Source organism: Myripristis murdjan, chromosome 17 (genome assembly GCF_902150065.1).
Source record: "Myripristis murdjan chromosome 17, fMyrMur1.1, whole genome shotgun sequence".
NCBI classification, from domain to species: Eukaryota; Metazoa; Chordata; class Actinopteri; order Holocentriformes; family Holocentridae; genus Myripristis; species Myripristis murdjan.
This window is the reverse complement of record NC_043996.1, coordinates 34,840,294-34,863,227: the sequence shown is the minus strand read 5'-3', so window position 1 is coordinate 34,863,227 and position 22,934 is coordinate 34,840,294. Positions and strand designations below refer to the sequence as shown.

General features: G+C 45.9%; 2 protein-coding genes across 2 annotated transcripts; both read right to left on the bottom strand.

Annotated features, from left to right (window-relative positions):
* Positions 1–745: 745 nt before the first annotated feature.
* On the bottom strand, positions 746–6,110 carry LOC115375414 (uncharacterized). The gene is made up of 6 exons (XM_030074805.1): positions 6,001–6,110; positions 4,661–4,764; positions 2,240–2,530; positions 2,040–2,114; positions 1,569–1,634; positions 746–1,042 (listed from the first exon to the last, which is right to left on the bottom strand). Exons 1-6 carry the CDS (start codon positions 6,108–6,110, stop codon positions 912–914), a joined length of 777 nt encoding a protein of 258 aa, XP_029930665.1. The 3' UTR covers positions 746–911.
* Positions 6,111–11,687: 5,577 nt separating this feature from the next.
* On the bottom strand, positions 11,688–22,527 carry vcpip1 (valosin containing protein (p97)/p47 complex interacting protein 1). The gene is made up of 3 exons (XM_030074095.1): positions 19,881–22,527; positions 15,254–15,340; positions 11,688–15,028 (listed from the first exon to the last, which is right to left on the bottom strand). The coding sequence occupies exons 1-3, from the start codon at positions 22,525–22,527 to the stop codon at positions 14,229–14,231; spliced, it is 3,534 nt and encodes a 1,177-aa protein (XP_029929955.1). The 3' UTR covers positions 11,688–14,228.
* Positions 22,528–22,934: the final 407 nt, after the last annotated feature.

The window sequence follows — 22,934 nt, the reverse complement described above, 5'->3', positions numbered from 1 at the left end:
GGTAATACCAGGCCTGCATCTTAAAGAAGTATGGAGACTCACAAAAATGTTCATGCCCTAAGAAGAGTAAAAACACTTAAGAAAAAAATCTTGACTCAGGCTTTCATAATTCATAAAGGAGGAGTAGAGGAAAACAGAAAGGGACAAATATATATAGATGTTTTTTTTTTAATTGGTTAATTAATTAATAGCAATAACAATAATTAAAATCAAATATAAATGTATGTATATATCATATACGTAAGACACAAACACACACACACTGTGATGTGACACTTTATTGAAAAGGTCGATAGAACAGAACAGAAAATTCATCTCATGTTGGTTTTTGTTCAGAGGAGAATTTCACAACCAGGAAGGGAAACATTTGTTATGGATCCTGACCTGGAAAACAGATTTTATCAATAAACAAAAGCTCATGATGTCCTTCCAAAACATTGAAAAAATATGACGAGTTCATCAGCAAGAAATCAGCCAAAGACTGGAAGGAACCAAAGAAAACGACCAAAGAATTAGAAAGAATTCATTAAAAAATTAGAACAAAACAAAAAGTACAATTATAATTTCATACAATCATATTTTAAGTCAATTACTCTGAAACATCGCAAATTTAGCATCCAAAAAAATATCGTCACCAGAAATAATGGAAAAAAAAAAACAAACAAACAAAAAACAAGAAAATTGCCACCAAGAATACAATGAACAGGCGATACTAAAAGTGAATTTTGAGAATAAATTTCCTTTCCAAAATAAAAGCCTTTCAAAGGGTTAAACATAAAGTGACAACGTTTCCAACGACTGAGCAAAACAGGAAATGCAATTAACTGATGACACTTCGCTCAGTGATGACATCATCAAGCGGCACTGCAGGACAGTCAGTGATGACATCATCAGGCGGCGCTGTAGGACAGTCAGTCAGCAGGTCCCTTGTTTCTGTGGATGATCAGGAGAGAGAGTCCACAGCAGTACACCATGCTCTTCACTATCATCACTGTGGAAACCAGAGAGAGCAGCTTCACCCTGCACTGGAACTGGAAGGACACTGGGAGACCACACACACACACACACACACACACACACACACATTGATGCACAGGATTTATCATCACATCTAATGTGCGTGGCCACACACACAATCACACACCACATGCAGTGAAATGCTGAGTGTGTGTGTGCAAAAGCAGCAGGACACAAAGCACCAAGCACACACAGAATAAAACACATAGAAAGAACGGCAAAATAAAAACTGGCTGATAAAAATGAGGGGAAAGTAAAGTAACTGGCAACTGGGACACAAATGAAATTGAATGATGTGCAAATGGAATCATGTGCAACTAATGTGTGCAAAGCCACATACGATGCAAAGGTGCAGATGTTGATGCTTGACATTATTGCAGCAGTTGAGTATGAAGAGCTGCTGTCAGAGCTCACAGTGTTACTGTCAGACAGCAGAAGAAGAAGTGAGATGCTGCTGTGCAAATGTTGAGCCTCCAGTCTTCAGGAAGCTGCTGCACTTCAGTCCAACGTGCTGATGGAAGTGAATTAGCGAAGGCAGCAGCTGATCTTACCGTCACTTTGCTCCCCGGCTGGCGGCTCTGCTGTGTCTGTGACTGGAGGGATGGAGGCTGCAGACACTGCAAGGAGGGAAAATGTCATTTCTCTGCTCCTCTTGGCTTTTGGAAGAAGATCATCTGTGCTTTTACACCTGAACCATGATCACCTGTTGCATTTGCTGAATTATGAGAGCAGGCCTCATGTTTTCAAATTACCCATATTTCACTAGAAAACATGAAAAAAATAGTAAATTATGGCAAAACTAATTTTACAGCCAGGTTGAGAGAAACCTCCCACTTCATCAAACAATCTGTCCGTATTTCAATGAAATGAGTGAGAAAATCAGGACCAAAGACAAACTGGCTGTGATGTGAAGCTCCCTCTCCATCTTCTTACTGGACTCTGTAGATTCAGCTGAAGCCGTTGATTTACTGAACTGAACACATGATTTCTTGTATATTAGAGAAGGCAGCAGCTGATCTTACCGTCACTTTGCTCCACGGCTGGCAGCGCTGTTGTGTCTCTGACTGGAGGGAGGGAGGTTGCAGATGCTGGAAGCTCTGAAACACAACATGAAGGACATGTTGGAGGGAAAAGTGTCATTTCTCTGCTCCTCTTGGCTTGTTGGACGTGTTTCCAGATGAAGCTAAATCACTGCTGAACACATGCAGCTAGAATTCATTACCTGGTGGTATCTTGGCCTCCACCGTGCCCCCTTGGTGTTTGACAGAGCAGATGTATTGATACGTGATGAGCTCTTGGTGATCGATCAGCACGATGGCGGCGGCGTGCTCTTCCTCTCTGAGCTCCACTCGCTCTCTCTCAGGAATTGTCCTCTTGTTGTCCTTTGTCCTCCAGGAGAACTGGACCTCAGGAGGAAACATGGATGTGGCCAGACACAACAGGGAGCTCTTCCCCTTCTGGTCGGCTGTAGTTGCTGGGTAGATGCTCACTTTGGGCGGCACAACTGGATGATCTGAGGTTTGACAAGAGCAACAAGAGGCACACAGTCACAGTCAGTGTGAAAACCCTGTTTTGACTTGCCTGTGTCTTGTCCTGTGATCAGTCTGGGCTCAGGAAGCTGCTGGATGCTGTGTCAGTCTTTGTGAGGCTCTCATCAAGTGGATGAAATGTTGCTCCAAGTTTTCCCCAAGAGTCGCTCCTGCCTCTGTTCTTGTTCTCTTCTTTACAATCTGGGTTCACAATCTAGATCACAAATGTACGTCTGTATGCAGATGATGCCCTCATCTATTCTTATAGATATCTGGCAGCTCTTATTGATGATGGACTTTCTTCACTTTTTCAGAATTGGGGTCAAATACTAAAAACTGCTCTAAGCAGTCATGTGACATAAAAATTCATATTTACAATGATTTTTTCCAAAGATTTTATTCATTTATTTTTTGGGCATTTCTGCTTTATTTGACAGTCACAGTGCAGAGAGACAGGAAGGGCAGGGGAGAGAGAAGGGATGACCTGCAGCAAAGGACCTCAGGTAGGTTTTGAACCCCGGTCGCTGCGATCAGGACTGAACCCTGGTACGCTCTCTTTACCAATAAGCCACCAGTGCGCACAATAAATTTACAGAGTTTAACAAAAGAAAATGTATCTGTTGTAATTTGCAAAATATTTTTTTCCCTATGATATCTATTTTTTTTTTTTTTTTTTGTCCATCGGCAAAAAATTACCATCACATATCAATTCACATATTAAATCATACTGATATATTCACCTTCATGTATCATATAAATATACATATTTTTTAATTTTCATTTTTATCCTTTCTTTAACCATGAAGTCTCTTTAAGTTCATATACGATACTAAATGTATTTTGTAATGCATGGAATATAAAAAAATATTTACTATCATGTATGTAACATGTCATTGTTATCATTTATTATTTCATTTATCATAACAGTGGACCAATGTCTCTGGGTGATTTTTGTAGATTTTTTTCTATTGGCTGTATGTCACAGCCCCTCAGAGCGCTGGTCACCGTCCACTTCATCTCATCCAGTTTGGCTTTTGGAAAGGTCACGACTCAAACTTTAATCTGACAATTCTGAATTTGATTTTCAATTTTTTACTTAAACTACAAAAAGTTGAGATTAATGTCAGTTAGTAAGACATTGTAGTGCTGGCACATTGTACTGCTGTTGTATCAAACACACATCAACACAGTTTGGGAAGACGGCTTTTTCAGTTGAAGCAGCTGAACTGTGGAACTCCTCGCCAAATCAGATCAGAGAGAACACAACCTTCACAAGTTTCTAATCACACGGAGAAACAACGGCTGAAGGAGATTACTACTGTCTCTGGGAAAATCACACAATGAACCAGAAAATACTGATAATTTTCCAACAGGCTGCAGAAATATTATGCTGTCATTTATTTATTAAATTTGTGAGTTGGAAATTAAAATTCCATTGAAAACAATGCAGTGAATTAGAGTTTTATCTTCCCGTTAAAGGGCTGAGGCTGAGAGTAGAGCTTGATCAAATAGTGTGAAGAATCATGTTCATCACAGAGACTGACTTTGATTAATTGTAGATTTGATACAAATAGTCGATTAATGAGCCGAGCAGGAAAAGTCTCCACAATAATTCATCTATAATTTCATTCCTTCATTTCTTTCAGGAGAGAGAAGAGAGAGAAGAAAAGCAGCCACAAGTTTCCAACAGCAGCACATTTCATTTACTGATCCTTAATATATGAACTTCAGCATCCAGCAACACACACTATGTTATTATGGGCTGTATGAATATGAATCAATACAAGCAGTTTTCCTCCATCATGATCATTGAGTCTCAGACAGTGAATATCAGCCTGTGATAACACAGAATGGAATTAGAGGAGCACTGCTGACTTTCTCTAATCACTTGTCAGATTTTCAAGATGTTAGGATGCACAAGAAAATGATCCAGCCAAACAAACGTTCTTCACACACTCATTTAGTTTTTCATGTATGAATGGCTGCATATTGAATTGTCTGCCAGTGATGACAGACTGACATGGAAAGTCTAAAGCAGCAGAAAACAAACCTAAAGCCCCATTTTCAACTTCTACAAGAAAACAAATGAAGGAAAATTGAATTTTGTGTCTTACCTCTTACATACAGTCTGGTGCCTGAGCCAAAGATCTTGTAGCTGTAGCCGCTGCTCCCCACAGTGAAAAGTGCTGTGACAAAAACCTGTGTGTGTTGTTGAATGTGTCAGCTGAGGTCAACATGTCCAAATTATTGAACAAGTGTCATATTTGGGCTTCATGATGTGTTTCTCTGCTGTTGCTGCCAACATGACTGTCAGAGGTTGATTTCTTTTGCTTTATTTGAGCCACTGAGGTAGAAAGAGGCGGTATCCTAGATTCCTCCTCCAGTTGAAATGAGTCCAACAGATGAGACGTGCTGTCTGTCACTTTCCAAAGATTCACAAACTTCTGCTTTAACTCTGAACTCAACATTGAAAGTGGATTTGTCCCTGATCCGGTTTGTCACATTCAGACGTGACCAGGGGTTCAGCACTTTGCTCAAGGGCTCCTCAGCAGTGGCTATTAAAGGAGGGCAGAGGTCACATTTGAACAAGGAGCGTGTGGACTTTGTTGTGCTCTAAACAGGCTCTCTTCATATCTATGGAGCAGAGAGTTTGCTGTTGCTGTTGGACACCATGTTTTCGTTTTGCTCCACTGACCTCTGAGGTTCCACAGGGATCAGTTCCAGAGCCTTTTTTATTCTCTCTATATGCTTCTGTTAGCACCTATCCACAGGTTTGGCTTCATTTCTTATCAGTGTTCCTGTCTCTGGTGACTCTCAGCTTTAGGCTTTATGTTGGTCTGACCTGAGGGGTTTTAGACAGTAATGTGTTTGCAGCACAGCTGTGTGTGTGTCATTACAGAGTGGACAGTCCACAGTTTCCTGCAGCTGAACCCAGCACCGGCAGGGGAGGACGCCGGGCAGATTATCCCTGCAGGCAGTTTGACGGCTGCAGCTAAACTTCCTACAGAGACACTCTGACCTCCTCAGCCTTCCAGATAAGCAGCAGAAAATGAAGATGTATGAAGAAGCCGTTTGTGTGGCTTCAGCAGTGTCCTGGAAGAACTAGATGACAGCTGAGATGGGAGCTGAAATATGTGAAGCTGGGCTCAAATCAAGCTCTCTTCCTGTGGTAAACAGGGTTTGCCATCTGTTCATTTCTTGGTTAACGCTGCAGAGTTTTTGTACAGCGACGAGCCAACACTTCTCACTGTGGTAATCATACTTCCAACAGGCACAGTAGTAGGTGGCTTCATGGGAGGCTTTTACTTTTTTGATCACCAACTCACAGCTGCTGTGTTTTCTTTCAGATGAGAAATCATCTTTTTGAGTATGGTTGTAACTTGAATCAACTCCACAGGTCTGCCGATTGATATCAAGAATCACTTTGAATGTTTCTGTCTCTTTCTTCTGGTACCAGAACACATAGCTGCTGTCACACTGGTTAGTTCCTGTACATCTGAAGGAGACTCTCTCATTGGTTCTGCTGGTCAGTGATACCTGGTCCTGCTGCAGCTGTGCTGCCATGGCAACCCCTGCTGTGGAGAAAGGGACAGGTAAATGAAGGTGAGAATTCCAGAGTTTGCTGGATGCTGATTGGTTGGAAACACTCACCTAAACACAGAGAGCACAGAGCAACACTTGGCAGTGAAAGCATTTTGTCCAGTGAGGTTTCCTCTGTTGAAGCTGGGTACAAGTGGTGCTCCGATTCAGCCGAGGCCAAATAAGGACGGCCGCTGACATCACATGAGGGCGGCGTGCTTTCTAACGCCTCCTCAAATGATTGACAGCTGAGTGGGACCTATGGTGGAGGTTTGCGTGGCGTGGGAGCTTCTGGAGGGCGGAGGATTCATACGGCACTTTTCAAAGCAGCTTCCATCCTGACTTGTGTGTGGACCTCCTCCCCCCAGGATCCCAACCCCACTGTGACTGAGATCCTGGCCTCTCCCACAGAAAAACTGTGTGTGTGCTCAGTGGGAGCTCTGCTACCTCACTTTCACATGATTTGTCTGGCTGGATTTGGACCTCAGCAGCTCTTCACCTCTTCTAGAAGCTGCACTCAGTGCAGATGTTGTTTCACGCTGAAGTTTGACAGAAGCTCGTCTTGGGTTTCCACCTGCACACCTTTTCTTTGTCTTTTCTGGATCTGCTGACATTTCTGTGTGTGTGTGTGTGTGTGTGTGTGTGTGTGTGTGTTTGTGTGTGAGAAATAAAAATGAGTAAAAACATGAAGTCAGCTGTTGTCGTGTCTTAGAATTGGTGATAAAACAAAGCAACATGATGACAGAGAAATGTGTCCACAGAAATGGCCTTTATTCATGAAAATCTCATCAAACAAGGAAATCTGACATGGATGACATCATGTGGAAAATATAACATGCATGTTGGGAAATATACATACATTACATAGGATATATAGAACAGTGTAACATATCTATAAGACATGTTTGGTCCTAAATGATCAAATGTGGTCCCTGTTCCAGTAAAATGGACAAACTGAGTCAAGTCACTTTGATTTGTTCAGCCCATTTAAAACCAACAGGAGTCGAGCCAAAGAGCCTCACAGTCATCACACACACACACACACACACACACACACACACACACACACACACACACACACACACACACACACACACACACATAACACTTAGACATTACAGGTTCTTCTCAAACATCACTCAAATAAAATCGAGGTCAGGATCAAAAATCCCATTTCATTATTTGGGGACAATAAACAGCAAAATGTCAGAGAGTAATTCCTGGAGGGGACATGAAAAAATTGCTGTCTGGCACGACTTGCTTTTATTCTGTACTCTGTCTGTTTATGCTCATTTCATGTAAATTATATTGCTGTGAAGCACTTTGGGCTGCAACCACTGAATGAGAGGTGCTATATCAATAAAATTGATTCTTATTGTTATAATAATAATAATAATAATAATAATTATTATTATTATTATTATTGCTGTTGTTGTTGTTGTTATTGTTATTGTTATTATTATTATTATTATTATTATTATTATTATTACTGTATCTCCCTCTTTCTCTCCTTTGAAACTTGCTGTACAGTGTTGAGACCTCAGCATGTTCATATATTTTAAATAATTCTATTAAAAGCAATAATCCTCTGACCAAATGTCTTTGCTCACTGTTCTATTTCCACTACAGTCTATCAAAGCAGCTTTACAAGAACTAGAAACTCAAAAGAAGCTCTAAAACTAGAGGAAATACCTTGAATAATCCAACTACATCAAACTATTCTTCAAAAAACACATTTATTGTAGTGTCAACAAAAAACAAAGCAAGATATGGCATCAAATAGTGACATACAGTATATGTTTGAGCTGTACACTGTCCCTTTGAGATCAAATAAGAAAATGAAATGAAACTATGACACAAAATAATGCAACTTAAAATGTACAGCCCTTATACATTTAAATTATAAAGTGTAACTGTGGGCCGATACAACATCAAACTCAAATTACAAATAGCCTACTTTAAATAAAAAAAAAATAGATATCTATCTAGAGACAAAATCAAAATATCAGTAAAATATAAACTATTTCTGACATTAATATCCTGGCCAGTTCAGCCTGCTGGCTGAACTGGCTGTGTGGTAAGTGTTACTAAAATTCTGAGATCACCTACTGACAAAGGAGACAGATAACGACCAGTTGAGTAGTAAATTTTTACTTGCAAGGAGTGAGTAGCTTACCCCGTTGGGCAGCGACCTCTCACTGAGGCACTTGTTCACACATCAACAGTTATCTATTCTATTCTAACAGGAAATGAATCCTTATATGGTAATATTCAACAATCCAGCTACAATACAAGGATACAAGGTCATATTACACTCTCACTTGGGTGAAGAGTGGAAAACTACTGTCTACACACTTCTATATAGTGTCATGGAAATAATGGTAATATAATGTAATTTTATAAGATTAAAATGCAATTTTTATAACAGTAAGAAGAGGTAGAAATGCTGCCAGCTGTTTCCTGTGCTGCTCTCTGTGCTGCTGAGCTCAGGATGTGTTGAATGAAAGCATTTTAGTGAAAGTCCCAGCCTGACATGATCCACGGCTTTATTCAAACTAAAGGACGTCCATCTGAACAAGTCCGGCGGCTCACTTTGAGCCTGTGCTGCCGCTGCTGTGAAACCGAGTCATTATCCAGAGAAACTTACGGCGCTCGTCGGGGAGACGCGTTCCCTCTGCGGTCCGGCCGCCGTGACCTCTGACCTCTGAGCTCCACAGTGACGTAGAAATGAAAGAGGAGGCAACACGCGAGGAGCCGGAGGAGCCGCAGAGCGATGCCGTCGGGCCGCAGGTGAACTGTGTCTGTGGGACTCTTCCTGCAGAGCTGCCAGGAGGCGTTCAGGGCCCTCCTTCACAAACACAGCACACGCTCTCCACTCAGCACAGAGCCCCTCTGCTGCCCAAACACCACAGTGCCATCTAGTGGAGGAGCTGAACACAGACCCTGCCCCACACACTGAGCACAGCTGCACTGGAAAGCAGACAACATGAAGTGGAGAGTCAACAGCATCATGGAAACGTCCTGCAGCACTGACTCACTGACGGCTCTGCTCTGCAGGGGATTAAAATATGTTAACTAGTCAGATATAGAACTGTTCTGATGTGACTCAGCTGTGAAATGAAGTTTTAGATAGATAGATAGATAGATATACTTTATTGATCCCAACCAGGGAAATTCTGGTGTTCCAGCAGCAACAGTAGAAACATACAATAAAGTTAACTAAAAAAAGAATAAAGGCTAAAAATATACAATAGAGACTATAAAGACTAAAGACTCAAAAAATACAATAAGGGCTAACCTAAGGAAAGGAGATACGAGATGTGAAAATATACATATGGAATGAGCATGACAATATACAGATGGCGCTGAAGTATATGCATGATTGTATAGATTGTATAGATAAGGAGAGTTAGTATGAAACCAGGAGACTAAGAACCAAGTGGCAGAACCTGAACGCCCGGGACTGGGACAAGGAACTAACCGCCTTGTCCCTATTACACTATTTAGTGAGATCTTGACTTGGCTTTTGGAAACACTTTAATTAAAACAGATTGTAGATCCTTAAACACATATTATAGATCAGTGGTTAGAAATGAAAGATATATATTTTCAAAATGTCCTTGTGATTTTTCATTGTTTATATGATTGAAAATGTCACTTCTTTTAAGACACATTTAACACATTCTGTTTATAGCGTTAGACCTCTGCTCAACAGCAGAGATCTGAAAATACATTTTGTTAAAATGTCATGAAAACAAGAAGTAAACACATCGATTTGCACTCATCATGTCTCCAAAAAAAGGCCCCAGGCCCCCGGCTGCCCCAGGCCCCCGGCTGCCCCAGGCCCCCGGCTGCCCCAGGCCCCGGGCTGCCCCAGGCCCCCCGGCTGCCCCAGGCCCCGGGCTGCCCCAGGCCCCCGGCTGCCCCAGGCCCCGGGCTGCCCCAGGCCCCCGGCTGCCCCAGGCCCCCGGCTGCCCCAGGCCCCGGGCTGCCCCAGGCCCCCGGCTGCCCCAGGCCCCGGGCTGCCCCAGGCCCCCGGCTGCCCCAGGCCCCCGGCTGCCCCAGGCTCCGGGCCACCAGGTGAACACAGAGCAGGAACAGCAGGACGTGTCCCTGGATGGAAAAGCTGCAGCGTTGCAGGAGACAGACTGAGCTCCAGGTTCATTTTCAGTCTCCCAGCTCCATCTAGTGGCAGAGTGGAGGAACAGCGCTCAGCTGACCCAGCAGCTTCAGCTCTTTACACTTTGATTTGTCATTCCAGCAGGAAGTGGCTGGAGATCCTGGTGAGTTGTGTGACACTCAGTTTAACCACAATCACATGCAACAGACAGGGAACACACACACACACACACACACACACACACACACACTCACTCACACACACACACACACACACACACACACACACACACGGCGAGGCAGCGGCATTCCTCATCACACAAACAGATTATTAATCTGCAGCTGTGCAGATTATTCCTGCAGGTTTTACCCTCTCAGCTCAGCTCCGTGAAGAAGACGACATCAGTGCTCCTGCAAACCCGTCAACACGAGCTTTACTTTGAAAATATCAGTTTCAGCTTCTTCACAGTTCAGTGTGTACTTCAAAATAAAAGTCTGCCTCCTGTTCTGTACCACTTGGATGACAGCTTTTATTGTGAAAGAGTTTTAAATAAACCTAAATGCTCCTGTTCATTCTGACAAGATCATTTCTGAACTGACACACATGCACACGTGCACGCACACACACACACACACACACACACACACACACACACACACACACACACACACACACCAGTTCAGCCCCCCAGCAGCTGAAATTAACCCTTTGAAAACAAGAAACAACCCAAAAATAAACAATAAAGGCACAAGAAAATCAAATGGAAATTATTAAAATAATAACAATAATAATAATAACGAGAAAAACAGAGAAAATGACAATAAAATAAATGAATAAAAAGGACAGAGAAAATTCTGAGAATTATTCTAAAATTTATATTTGTAATTATTTTAAGAATTTAAATTTTAACAGAAAAAAATAGAAGAAAATCACCTGAAAATTGCTACAAAAAAGAATAAAATGAAATAAAACAAAAAATAAATAAAGTTTAATAAATACATTAATTGAAAGAAAGAAAATTATTCCAAAACTGGAATATGTACCTAAAAAAACCTTTTATAATTAATAATAATTGTATCTTTAAAATAATGCTTTAGCGAAGTTTAAAAATATAAAAAAAAAACCAAATAATAATACTAAAAAAACAAGAGAATCACCTGTAAATTAAAAAACAAAGAATAATAGCAAGCAAAATAAAATAAAGTGAAACAAAATGAATAAAAAATTAAACAGACAAGAAAATTATCCAAAAACCAGGAGAAAATGTCCAGAAAACTGTATTTATCATTAATATAATTATATAAAATAATGTTTAAAATAAGTGTAAGAAAGCAAAATAAAAATAAAGTCAAATTAATTCATTAATTAAACATAAAAAGGAGAGAAGACTGATGACCATTCGGTCCATCATGAGCTCCAGTGACCACAACATACCAAACACGTGAAGGAAGTCCTTTTATTGTTGGGTTGAAAATCCGTCACACATGCAAACAGCGATGTTGAAGCCGTGGTGTCATCAATATTTTATTAGCAAACGAGAGAAAAGTTAACGAAAAAAAAAAATGCAGGAACTGAACAATCTGTGTTTCTGTACAGGTCAAAGTATACTACAGTATATACTATTATACAACTGGATTACAATACATGGCGTTAGTACAGCAGTCACACAGGAAACTGAGTTCAGGCGTGTGGTCGCGGCGTGGGCCGACAGCAGGACGAGCCCACACGCTAACATTCCCTCTTTCTCAAAGTGCTAGGTCTCAGGTTTTGTTCACTCAAACGCAGAAATCAACCTTAGAAGCTGAAGAAGGAGAAGAAGAAGAAAACAGTAATTCACATTTTGAGACGCTGCGAACAGAACCGGGGGGTTGTTGTTGCCAAAAAAAAAAAAAAATAAAATAAAAAAAATAAAAAATAAAGAAAATTCATTCAGAAGTCAGGCCGAGAAAAAAAAACTAAAGGAGTTAAAGTGAAGCGAGGGGACTGAAGGTGAACGCTGAGGGGCCTGCGGGTCCAACTGAGCGACTTTAAGGCCGAAACGCTGACGGCGGCGGCGGCGGCGCTTCAAGAGCAATGGCTGGGATCATCTTGTGTCGGCAACAGAGGTGTGAACCGCCTCCAGCTTCTACTTCTCAGTTTTGTCATTTAAAAGTGCCTTTAAAGTGACAGTTGTGTTATTTTCTCCTCCATACGAGTGTAATACACCCCCCGTACCCCAGGGGGCGCTGACGGGGTGCAGAGAGAAAGTAGTTCCTGCAGTGTGGCGGCCGCAGCGCTGCGACAGAGCCTGGACGCTGACGCCCAAACAAACGTGTTGCTGCTCCTCCTTCTAAACATTTTCCAGCTCGGAACAGAGAGGAGCAGCGGCGGTGCAGCGCTCGCTCTCTCCACAGGGGGGCGCCGACGGGGCCAACCTGCAGGATCTGGTTCTCGTACGGAGGAGAAGACGCCACAGCTACCACTTTAACCCTCTGAGCCCTGAGCAGATTGGCTGCATTTCTCTCAGAAACATGAGGAAAAAAACACAACAAGCGACTTGGCGAGAAATGACCCGAGAATTTGCAAAAAAAAAAATCAGTACGAGGTCGTAAGAAAACGACAAACATTTCAAAAACAAATCTGCCGTCCATCCAGGATTCAAAGGGTTAACCTGCAGACAGCCGCCGCCGCCGCCGCCACCGCCACCGCCACGAGTCGACTCAACAAAATGAAGAAGAGACGAAGAGTCAATGTCTTCCCCGGTCTGGGTCACATTACTGCGACAGGCTCCTCGGCTGCAGCGCCCCCCAGTGGTCAACCTGGAAACTAATTTGTGGAAGTTCAGTGGAGATTTTTTTTTTTTTTTTTTTTTTTTGCATAGGACAGGAAGTGGAGAGGCCCCGTTCAGGCCCCGGGCGACTGAACAGCTCGACCGGTGACATTTCACCTATTTTCAAAAATATTTTTAAAAGGTTTTACTTTGGCCTTTGAAGATTACATCTGTTGTTGGAAAACATCTTGCCGTTACCAAAAAGTTAAAAAAAAAAAAAAAAAAAAGAAAAAAAAATTACATGACAAAAGCAAGAAAAAAATGAAAGAAAAGTGTGGTGAATATTTTAATTTTATAAGAATTTTCTTTTTTATTATTATCATTATTTATATCGCTGGAATAACAATGTGGCTTCTCCAATATAAAAACTGCATCCTCGTGAGCCAAAGTAGCATTTCTTAAAATATTTTTGAAATGAAATAAAGGGGTTTTGTTCAGAGAAGTAAATAAAAGCCCATCCATGGGTTCACGAGTTTCAAACTTCTTTTATCTTTGGCCATATTCTAGTATTTATGGGACGTTTCAAGCATAAAGCAACTACTGAACCATATGAACAAGAAAAGCAGCGTGAACAGATTCATCTCAACACTGAAACAAGAGCATTCTCTTTTCCATTGGCTACAGGCTCTTAATGGCATTCTCATGAATTACATTTTTAGTAACATCTGAAGTGATTTTTCAAACCAAACCAACAGCAAAACAGGAAGTTGAAATCTGTGAGAGGCGGCGAGTGTCACGACGCTTCTTCTTCCAAGAAAAAAGAAAAAGAAGAGCAGGCTGCAGGGTCAAAGGTCAGAGAAACAAACAGGGAGCCGGCGGCGGCCCTGCAGCCCGGCGGGGCGGCGGGAGAGCGGGTCATGTGATGAAGGCGACACGTGCACGTCGGAGCGTGCGCGATGGAAGCGGGACGTTACGGTGCCGGCGTGGGGGCGGGGCCTCTGCTCCCGCTCGGCCTTAAGACTCGGAGGATTCTTCTATCTACAGGAATGCGTTTGACGCGAGGCGAGCGGCGGCTCCTCGGCTCTCGTGGTTCTGTGGCGGCGAGACGAGGCTCCACCTTCTCTTGAGTCATGCAGCGAAGACAACGAAACACAATGAAGACCGAAGCTGTTGGATCCCGCCCGAGGCGTCGCCCGGAGGTGCCGGCGGCGGCGAGCCAGAAGAAACCCGCCCATCAGGAGTGATCCATGGGCTCGGCGGCGCCGCTCTGCTCGGCGTCCTGGCTCTCCATCTCCTCCGGCTCCTCCGAGCTCGCCGCCTTCCCGTCCGCTTTGCCGCCGAGCGCCGCGTCCGCAGGCGCCGGCTCCCGGCGGCCGGCGGCAGGGGAGGGCTGGGTCGCGCCCGCCTTAGCCCCACCTGTCCGCTCCCTGTTGGCCCCGCCCCCTCCGGCCGCCATGCTCTGCTGCTCCCGCAGGTGGCGCTCCATGGAGGCCTGGATGGAGGAGACCATCTCCTGCAGCTTCCTCCTCTGCTGCTCCATCAGGCCGGGGTCCAGGCTGCGCCCGTCCTTCGTGGTCACGAAGCCCGGCGCCATGCGCACCAGCTCCCTGGTGGCGTCCTCGGGGATGTCCGACAGGTCGGGGGGGCCTCGGGACACGCTGGCGCTCAGGTCCACGCCGCTGCTGTGCTGGCGGGTGATTGGCCGGTGCTCGGGGGGGGAGGAGCCTCCGGCGCTGCCCAGGGAGTGGCCTTTTCCCTGGAAGGCGGTGACGTTCTGAAGCTGCTCCTTCTTGCGGACGACGCCGCCGCTGCCCAGCCGCAGCACGCCGTGCGACGGGCTGCCCTCGCGGCTCCCCCTGCTGGCCTCCGAGCGCAGCTGCACCAGCGCCTCCTTCACCAGCTCCTCCACGTCCGGCCCCACCGGGAAGTGGCCGGCGGCGTCCACGCACAGCTCCAGCCGCTGCTCCGCCGCGTTGTACACAAACGTCTTCCCCGTCAGGTGAGGCAGCGTGCAGTGCTTCCCGTCCATCAGACCTGAGGGGGCGGGGCCACAAACAGGAAACATCATCAGAGAGGGACAAGGCCGCGTTTCCAAACAGATTACAACTGAGGGACCAGGATTATTTAGTCCCAGTCAGATTAGAGCAGGATTTAGTGGAAGCTGACCTGAACAAACAGGCAGTCATAATACTGTGATGCATGCTGGGATTAAACGGGTGAATCACGACACGGCACATGGCGGCGGGGGGCGGAGCTTACCCATGTCCTTCTTGACGATGTTGTAGAAGACGCCGCCCTGCTGGAACAGGTGGGGCAGCTTCTTGGCGTAGGACCACACGTCCTCACCTGGACGACAAACACACAGGTTAGCTCTCCAACGGAGGCGCCGAGGCTTCTGGGAGAAATGTGCCTCATCAGCGAGCGGCTCCAGCATCCTGACCTCATACTGACATCTGACATTTCAACAAGCAGGAATACGATTTTGTTGAAAAAAAAAAAAGTTTCGTTAATTTTTGGAAATTTTCTAGTAATTTTCTAGTAATTCATCTTCATCAGCATGGTTATTAGTAGTACTAATGGGGGGCCAGGCCGGGGCCCGGGGCCTCAGGGGGCCAGGCCGGGGGCCCGGGGCCTCAGGGGGCCAGGCGGGGGGTCCAGGACATGCAGAGGTGTGCAGGCCCCCCTCAGGTTATTTTCCCAGCACAGCAGTTTGTGCTGGAGGCTGCGGCCGCAGAGCCGGCGGCTCAGAGAGCAGAGAAAACGAGCGGCGCTGCGACTCGCCCTTTGTCACGCACTCTGTTGGCCGGCGTGTGTGTTTATCTGAATGTTCTCCAGCGTTGTAGCTCGCTGAACGCAGCCCCGACCTTTGACCCCGTTGGCAGGTGATAGAGGGCGAGGTGCCCGCGTCAGCACATTCACAGTCCCACCAAACGCTGAACAACAGGAGCGGCGGGCCGGCCCGCTCGCTCACCACCTGCACTCTGCTCTGCAGCCCGGGACCGTCCACACCCCATCCCACCTGGGACTCCTCTGACCAATCACACACTCTGATGGGCTCTATCACAGAGACTTCCTGTCTTAAAGGAACATTCCAACATTTTAGGCAAAATCCCCTTTTTTCCAACAAGATGTTGGGCACCAGTTTCCCCTCCAGTGGTTCAGTAACTATGGGTAGCACTTCCTGTTAGCTTAGCATAAAGACTTAAAGTCTATGGGAGTTGTTAGCCTGGCTCTCTCAAAGTGAAAAAATAAACCTTGCAGCAGCTCTGAAGCTGTCTGCTTCACACAGTGGATCATGTGGATTTGTACGACGGCATATTAGGGCTGCTGAAAAAAAAATGACAAAGCCACGGGGTTAATATGCTACTATTACCATTACTACCCTCTCAGATTTTTCCTTTTTTTTCCTCATAAATTACAGACATTATAAGGCTTTTTGTGATAGGCCCCGCCCCCTTTGGACCAAGGGGTGTGGAAATGATGTAATTAGGACGAACAAACAGACGCACATGACTCAGAATTTCCAGGATTAAAGTCAAACATTTATGAGAAAACTAAATTAGATGTTTCTCTCAGATTAAAGTTGTAAATTTAGGAGAAAAAAAACTCACAAATTCATGAGAAAAAAATATTCTGATATTAAATAGTCACGAATTTCCAAGAAAAAAATTTGGAGTTCTTTTATCTCATAAATTCATGACTTTAATCTCAGAGAATATCCTTCTGAGCTACGCTAAGCTAACAGGAAATGCTACCCAGTGGAACTGAACCAGTGGACGTCCACAGGTGAAACTGGTACCCGACATCATGTTGAGAAAAGGAGATTTTGCCCAAAACATTGGAATATCCCTTTAAATCCTACAAAAGGAAGAGTCTCACACAAGATTTTTCCAATCTGAAATTCCAAATTGAGGAAATCCAAAAGAGTCGATCAGACATCGCTTATCAACTCTGATGTCTGTTACCTAGCAACCGACGCTACAGTTCTCATGCCGGCCCCATGTGACCCGGCGGCAGCTGCTGGGCCACCGCCCGGGGGCGGAGCCTGGAGCTACTAACGAGCGTGATGTCATCAAACCTTCACAAATCTTCAAACATCCTCTCTCATCCACCTGTCCCTTCAAAATAAAAGTGTGTCTCTCTCTGCACCGTGTCCCGCCCACACTTCCTGTTTCAACAGGAAACACCTCACATCAAGACAGTAAGAGTCCATTTCATGAGGTCTTAAAGACAAAAAAAAAAAAAAAAGCATCTTCCAGACCTCTGTTTGAGTTACTGTGATTTTTCATTTGTTATAAAATGGAATAAAATAATTTAAAAGTTGTTCATCAATTACCTGCAGAATCTTCAATCTCGTGTGACTGACAGCTGACATGTCTCTCTTTCTTTTTTTTAATCTAATTTTATTTATTTTTCCATTGCTTTACTTAGTTTAGTTTTCACTTGTTATGTCCTAATATATTTTATTGTTGGTTAATTTATTTTTCAGACGTCTGTAATGTACAGTAAGTGTTTCTGTGCTGTTAGTGTGCTCTTGTGTGGTTTGTACACTATATGAAAAACCAAAATAAAATACTCCAAAAAATTCTATTTGTAGTAACAGGCTCTGCCAGTGTAGCTAAATATCTACACACTGCACCTTTAACACTCGTCCTGAGGCTTTTCGATCTGGGGAAGTTCGGACCTTTCCTGTTTTAGGATAAGATAGGGCCGCTGACCTAGGAATTATTAATTTGTAATAACTATTTTCAGGTCCAATCAGGTCCTAACCCTGGTTACCATGGTTACCAGACAGGTAAGAGGCTCTGCAGGTTGGTGGACTCGCCTCCTGTTTCCGAGCTGCTCGTCAAAACGGTTTAAATGATGTACAAAAAAAAAAGAAAAGACAGAAAAATCAGTGAGTCAACATGAACACACAGTGGAACCCCCTTCTCATTTCAATCCATCAAGTCGGGTCACACGTCGGGTCACACGTCGGGTCACACGTCGGGTCACACGTCGGGTCACACGTCGGGTCACACGTCGGGTCACTCCATGGAAACTCAGCCAGGTTCTCCCACCTGATGCCCTCACATCAGCTGTTTTTTCCTACAATATCTTTTGCATATTCAGTGGAGCCATGCAAAAGCTTACATTCATACTGTGAGTGAGTTACAGCTCCTCAAAGTTCATCCGGGTAGGTCCAAATTTCAGGCTGTTTTATTCACATTGGGTTTTTTTTTATTTGTTTTTTTTTTTCGTGTTTTTGAGCCTCCTAACTTTGTTCCTAACAGAGATCACCACATGAAATGTTCAGGGCTGAAAAACAAACTTGAGCTCTGTTACAAACTGCAGCCGAGTCAGTTTTACATCCGTCCTCAGTGTCACAATCTTAAATCTGTTTTTTCTTCGACATGGCCAGAGCATGAGCCCGGTCTCAAAACACAGCTAAACCTGAGAGCTTTCATCTGCCACAACTGGTTTTAACAGCCACCTGTCCCACATGCTGACGGGACCCTTCAAAATGCACTTTATCCAGTTTTCTCTGAATTATCAGAAGACACCTGACACCTCCAGGACACCAGCGCTGGTCTCTGTTCCCCTGAGACTCAGACATGAAACTGCTCCAGTTTTACTGCTGAAACTTTCATTTTTCCCAACATACTGATGCTCAAAGTTGGCTACAGAAAAAATCCAGTTGCAGAAACATCAGATTTTGTCTTAGGACTGTGACACCGAGGACGGATATAAAACTGACTCGGCTGCAGTTTGTAACAGAGCTCAAGTTTGTTTTCCAGCCCTGACAGTTTGATGTGGTTTGTTTCTGTTGGGTATGAAGTTATGAGGCTCAAAATGCTAGGGAGCAAAAAAAAATAGTGTGAATAAAAAAGCCTGAAATTTGGAAACGTATTAACTTATAACTTAAATATTTATAGCATGAATCTAAGCTTTTGCATGGCTTCACTGAATATACAAAAGATATTGTCAGAAAAAAATCAGATGATTCTGAGGAGATCAGGTGGGAATTTTTTTTCTGAATTGTTTGATTTTATCTGGAATGACCCATTACACATGATGCCCACCCCCCTCCTCACACTGCAGAACTACAAGCACGTCCACCAGCCCTGAAAGTACCTGCCTTTTCTGGCTCGACGTTCCTTTGTGGAGCAGCTTTTCCTGATATGAAAGTCATCAAATCTAAATTGAGAACAAGGCTGACAGATGAACATTTAAACGACTGCAGGAGAGTGAAAAGACGAGGAAAAAGCTCCTCCAGGAAAAGCCTCTACAGTGTCAGTCATCTCACTGTGAGAATGCACTCATTACACACATGCTGATGTGCCATGTTTGTTTTTTTTCTGTTGGTGTTTTTTTATGCACTATGTGGCCTTTAGAGAACATTTGATAAATGGAAAACATTTGCTGCATTCAGCTGGTAAGGATTTAAAGTTAATTGATGAATGGTTTGATACGCTGTGAATAAAAGTAAGTATATAAGACATGAGGAGCTCCTGGCTACTTTCACTCTTAATTTAATTAATTCGTTTATTTTACAATAATTTAAGTAGCTCTTGGAATTAAAAAGGTTGGAGACCCTTGCTCTAACGGGAGGCTGTAATTGATCTGAGGGATTAGAAATTGGGGAAACAAACCTGAGCAGACTAAACATTCATCAAGAAACTTTAATTACGGAGCAAAAATCGATCGCCATGCTCGTTAACGTCAAGAAATAACTGCCTGTATAATTTGATTGGGCCAGGATCTGACCTCAGACCTGCTCTCTGCGGCGGGCACGCGGCTCAGCTGGCGGGCTGAGCCATAAAACTTTGCCAGCAGCAGAAACACAGAGGAGCAGGGCGAAGCCCGGCGGAGGCGGCCTACATGTCAAGCTCTTCCGTGCTCTTACCCATCAAGGTTGCTAGGAGACAGAGGGAGGACATCTCAAGGTCGATGCTGTCCTGGAGCTCCCGGCTGCTCATCCTGCCAGATGTGACGGCATCCTCGCTCTTCACCGAGTGCAGGGACGAGTGGGAGCTGGAGGCGCGGGGTATGGAGGCCGGGCTCTTGTCCTCTGAACCCCGCAGGATCTCCACCGTCACCCTGTCGCCGTGCTGCAGGGCCACCGGCTCGTTCTCCTCGCCGTCCTTCGGGGGGACGAGCTCTTTGGGCGGGAAGCCGTAGCGGATGCACTGCTGGGCCGGCGGCACGGCGAACTGGTTGGCAATGCTCCTCTGCAGCTCGGAGAAGGTGGTCTGAGCCTGCAGGGTCAGCATGGCCTGCCGGCCATCGCTGGTTGTGACGCGGATCTTCTTCTCCTTATAGGACGACGGCGAGGAGGCGGATTTGGTGGGCGTGGCTGGAGCAGAGGAGGAAGAGGTTTCTGGGGAGCCACCGGGGGAAGACGTCCGACCATGTCCCCTCTGCTCCTGCTTCAGCCTGTCGGTCCGTCGCTTCTGGCTGACAAAGGCCTGCTCGCTGATGCTCTGCTGGAGGCTGCGCTCCGTTCTGCTCATGGTCAGCTCCTCTTTGTGAAGCGTCTTCGCTTTCTGACCCGTCAAGATAATCTTTGTGGGTGGCTGCGGGTCCGCGGCCTGCGGACTTTCCGTGGCATCGGTGAGCCTCTGGGCGTGGGCGCCGTCAATGGACACGGGGTTGTACTCGTCTGGGTTCTTCTTGGCAGTATGATGCAGGATGGTGTTGACCACCTTCTGCACCAGGATCTCACTGCCGAACTCGCCTGGGAAGTGCTTGGTGACCAGCTTCATGGCCACATCATAGACGTTGCTATTTAAAGCGGCGTCTGTCTCGTACTGGAACCAGTACACCGTCTCCCGAACCACTCGCCCCCCCCACTCCAGGGTGATGGGAAACGCCTCAGGAAGGTTGTCATATTCCTTCCCTTCCCAGAAATGCTTGAAGCCGCATCCGCATTTCCCTCCCTGGGAGCGGGTGTTGGTTCTGTCTCCGTCCAGGTACACCACCGACCCATCTCCGCGGACGTGGCGGACCGAGGTGCCATGGCACCAGTTGCAAGTGTTGAGGGAGCTCAGCTTGTAGTCAGGGACGAGGACGTCTCTCTGAGGGTCGTAGGAGCAGACCACATTGTTGAGCGGGAAGCTGTAGTTCTTGTCTGGACGCAGCTGGCCATGTGTCGACTTGGCTAGGTTGTAGAGCTTGCCGCCAGGTGCCAGCCACTCTGGTGGCACGTGGAGCTCGGAGAGGGCGCCACAGATCAGGCAGCGGTGCAGCCGGTTCTCCATCACGGACTTCTTGGTGGCCTCGGTCACCTCCTCAGGCTGGACGCCGATCACCCCGGTCCGCCTGTAGACGTACTGGTGCATGTCGGCCACCAGCGAGGGGTGGATGCCGTGCTTCTCCATGAAGACCTCCTCCATGGCGTTGACCAGTCTCATCAGGTACTTGTCCTGCAGGCTGCGGTCTCCGCCGATCACGCAGCTCCCGTCCGTCTCCAGCTTGATGTACTTCCTGATGAGCTCCTGAGGGACTCCCCAGGCCTTTGGGAGGAGGCGAGCAGCCAGCTTGGGCAGCACCGTGTTCTTGATTCCCACCAGGGGGATGTAGTGGTTGCGTCCCGAGCTGCTCCAGGCGATGCAGATGGGCTTGTTCAGCTTCCCATCTTTCCCCTTGCACTGCTCCTCTGGCACCAGCCCCGGCAGGAAGGTGGCCGAATAATCTCCCGAGCTCCTCATCCCACTCAGGGAATCCAGGAGGATTATGGGCCGGTGCAGCACGTTGGCCAGGCCAAATATGTGGATGTTTCGCAGTCCTAGCGGGACGCCTTCGGGCGGGATGAACAGCGGGTCACATTCGTTGATTATGTCCTCCCATTCGGCAGCGTCGATAAAATCCTGGAACAGGGCCTTGTAGCGGTCCAGGTTTTGTTTGAAGTTTTGTTTCAGGTTTTCCCTCAGCGCATGCCAGAACAATTCCCGGCCCACCAGCGCCCTGGACACGGCGTGCACCAGGCAGTGTCCGTCTCCGTCCACGTGAACGGGGATGAGGCATTCTCTGTTGCCGTTGGCTTTCTTGATCTCCTCCAGGGTGTCGTGGAGGTAGATGAGGCTGCCTGACCTGTCCTTCCCATATCCCACCGTGGAAACGTGGTCCGGCTCAATCAGGAAAGCCCGGTCACCCAGCAGCGAGCAGTCAAAGATCTCACCTTGGTTCATTTCCCTCAACAGCTTGGCTTTGCCGGTTTGTTTATCCATGCCGTACCTGGTCAGAACCGGAGACAGGAGCTTGCAGTGGTAGTTGGAGAGCCCCATCACCTTCACCAGCTCGGTTCCTTTCTTCGGGGCTCCGGTGACGCCGAGCAGGGCGTTCCTCAGCAGGTTGTGAAGCACCACATCCGGATCGGTCACCTCCTCGACGTTCAGAAGGTTCTTCTGTTCGTGGCGTTGCCCACACTCGGTGCACTCGATGCTAATGGAGCCATAAGCAGGGAAGAACAGCCTCGCCTGGCATTTCGGATCTGGGCAGGTACCAGACAAAATGCGCTTGTCCTTCTTCTTGGAGCTTTGCAGCAGCGACATGTCGGATGTTAGAGGTGGCCTGAGCGTCAGGTTCACAGGATCATGATAGTTTGACTCGTTGCGGGGCTGTCAGACGCGCTTTCACTCTCCTAACGTTAGTTATTTGCTAGAATAACAGAAGAACAACACGGAAGCGGTCGGTTTTTTCTCCACCGACTGGTTGTTGCAAAACGTAATCTGCGTGATGACGTCACGTTATGGGAGTTGTAGTGCGGTGCTGTGTTTTTGCTTTCAATTCTTTCATAAATACGAGTCAAAGACTCTGTTTTCTCGTCGGCCTCTGTCGATAATCTAAAATTAAAGGGAAGAATCGATCTTATTTAACATCCTTTTACTCGTTTAACGGGTAAAGTTAGCGACATTAGTGACCCGATGTGCCTCCATTTCCCAGAATGCAACGCGCAGCA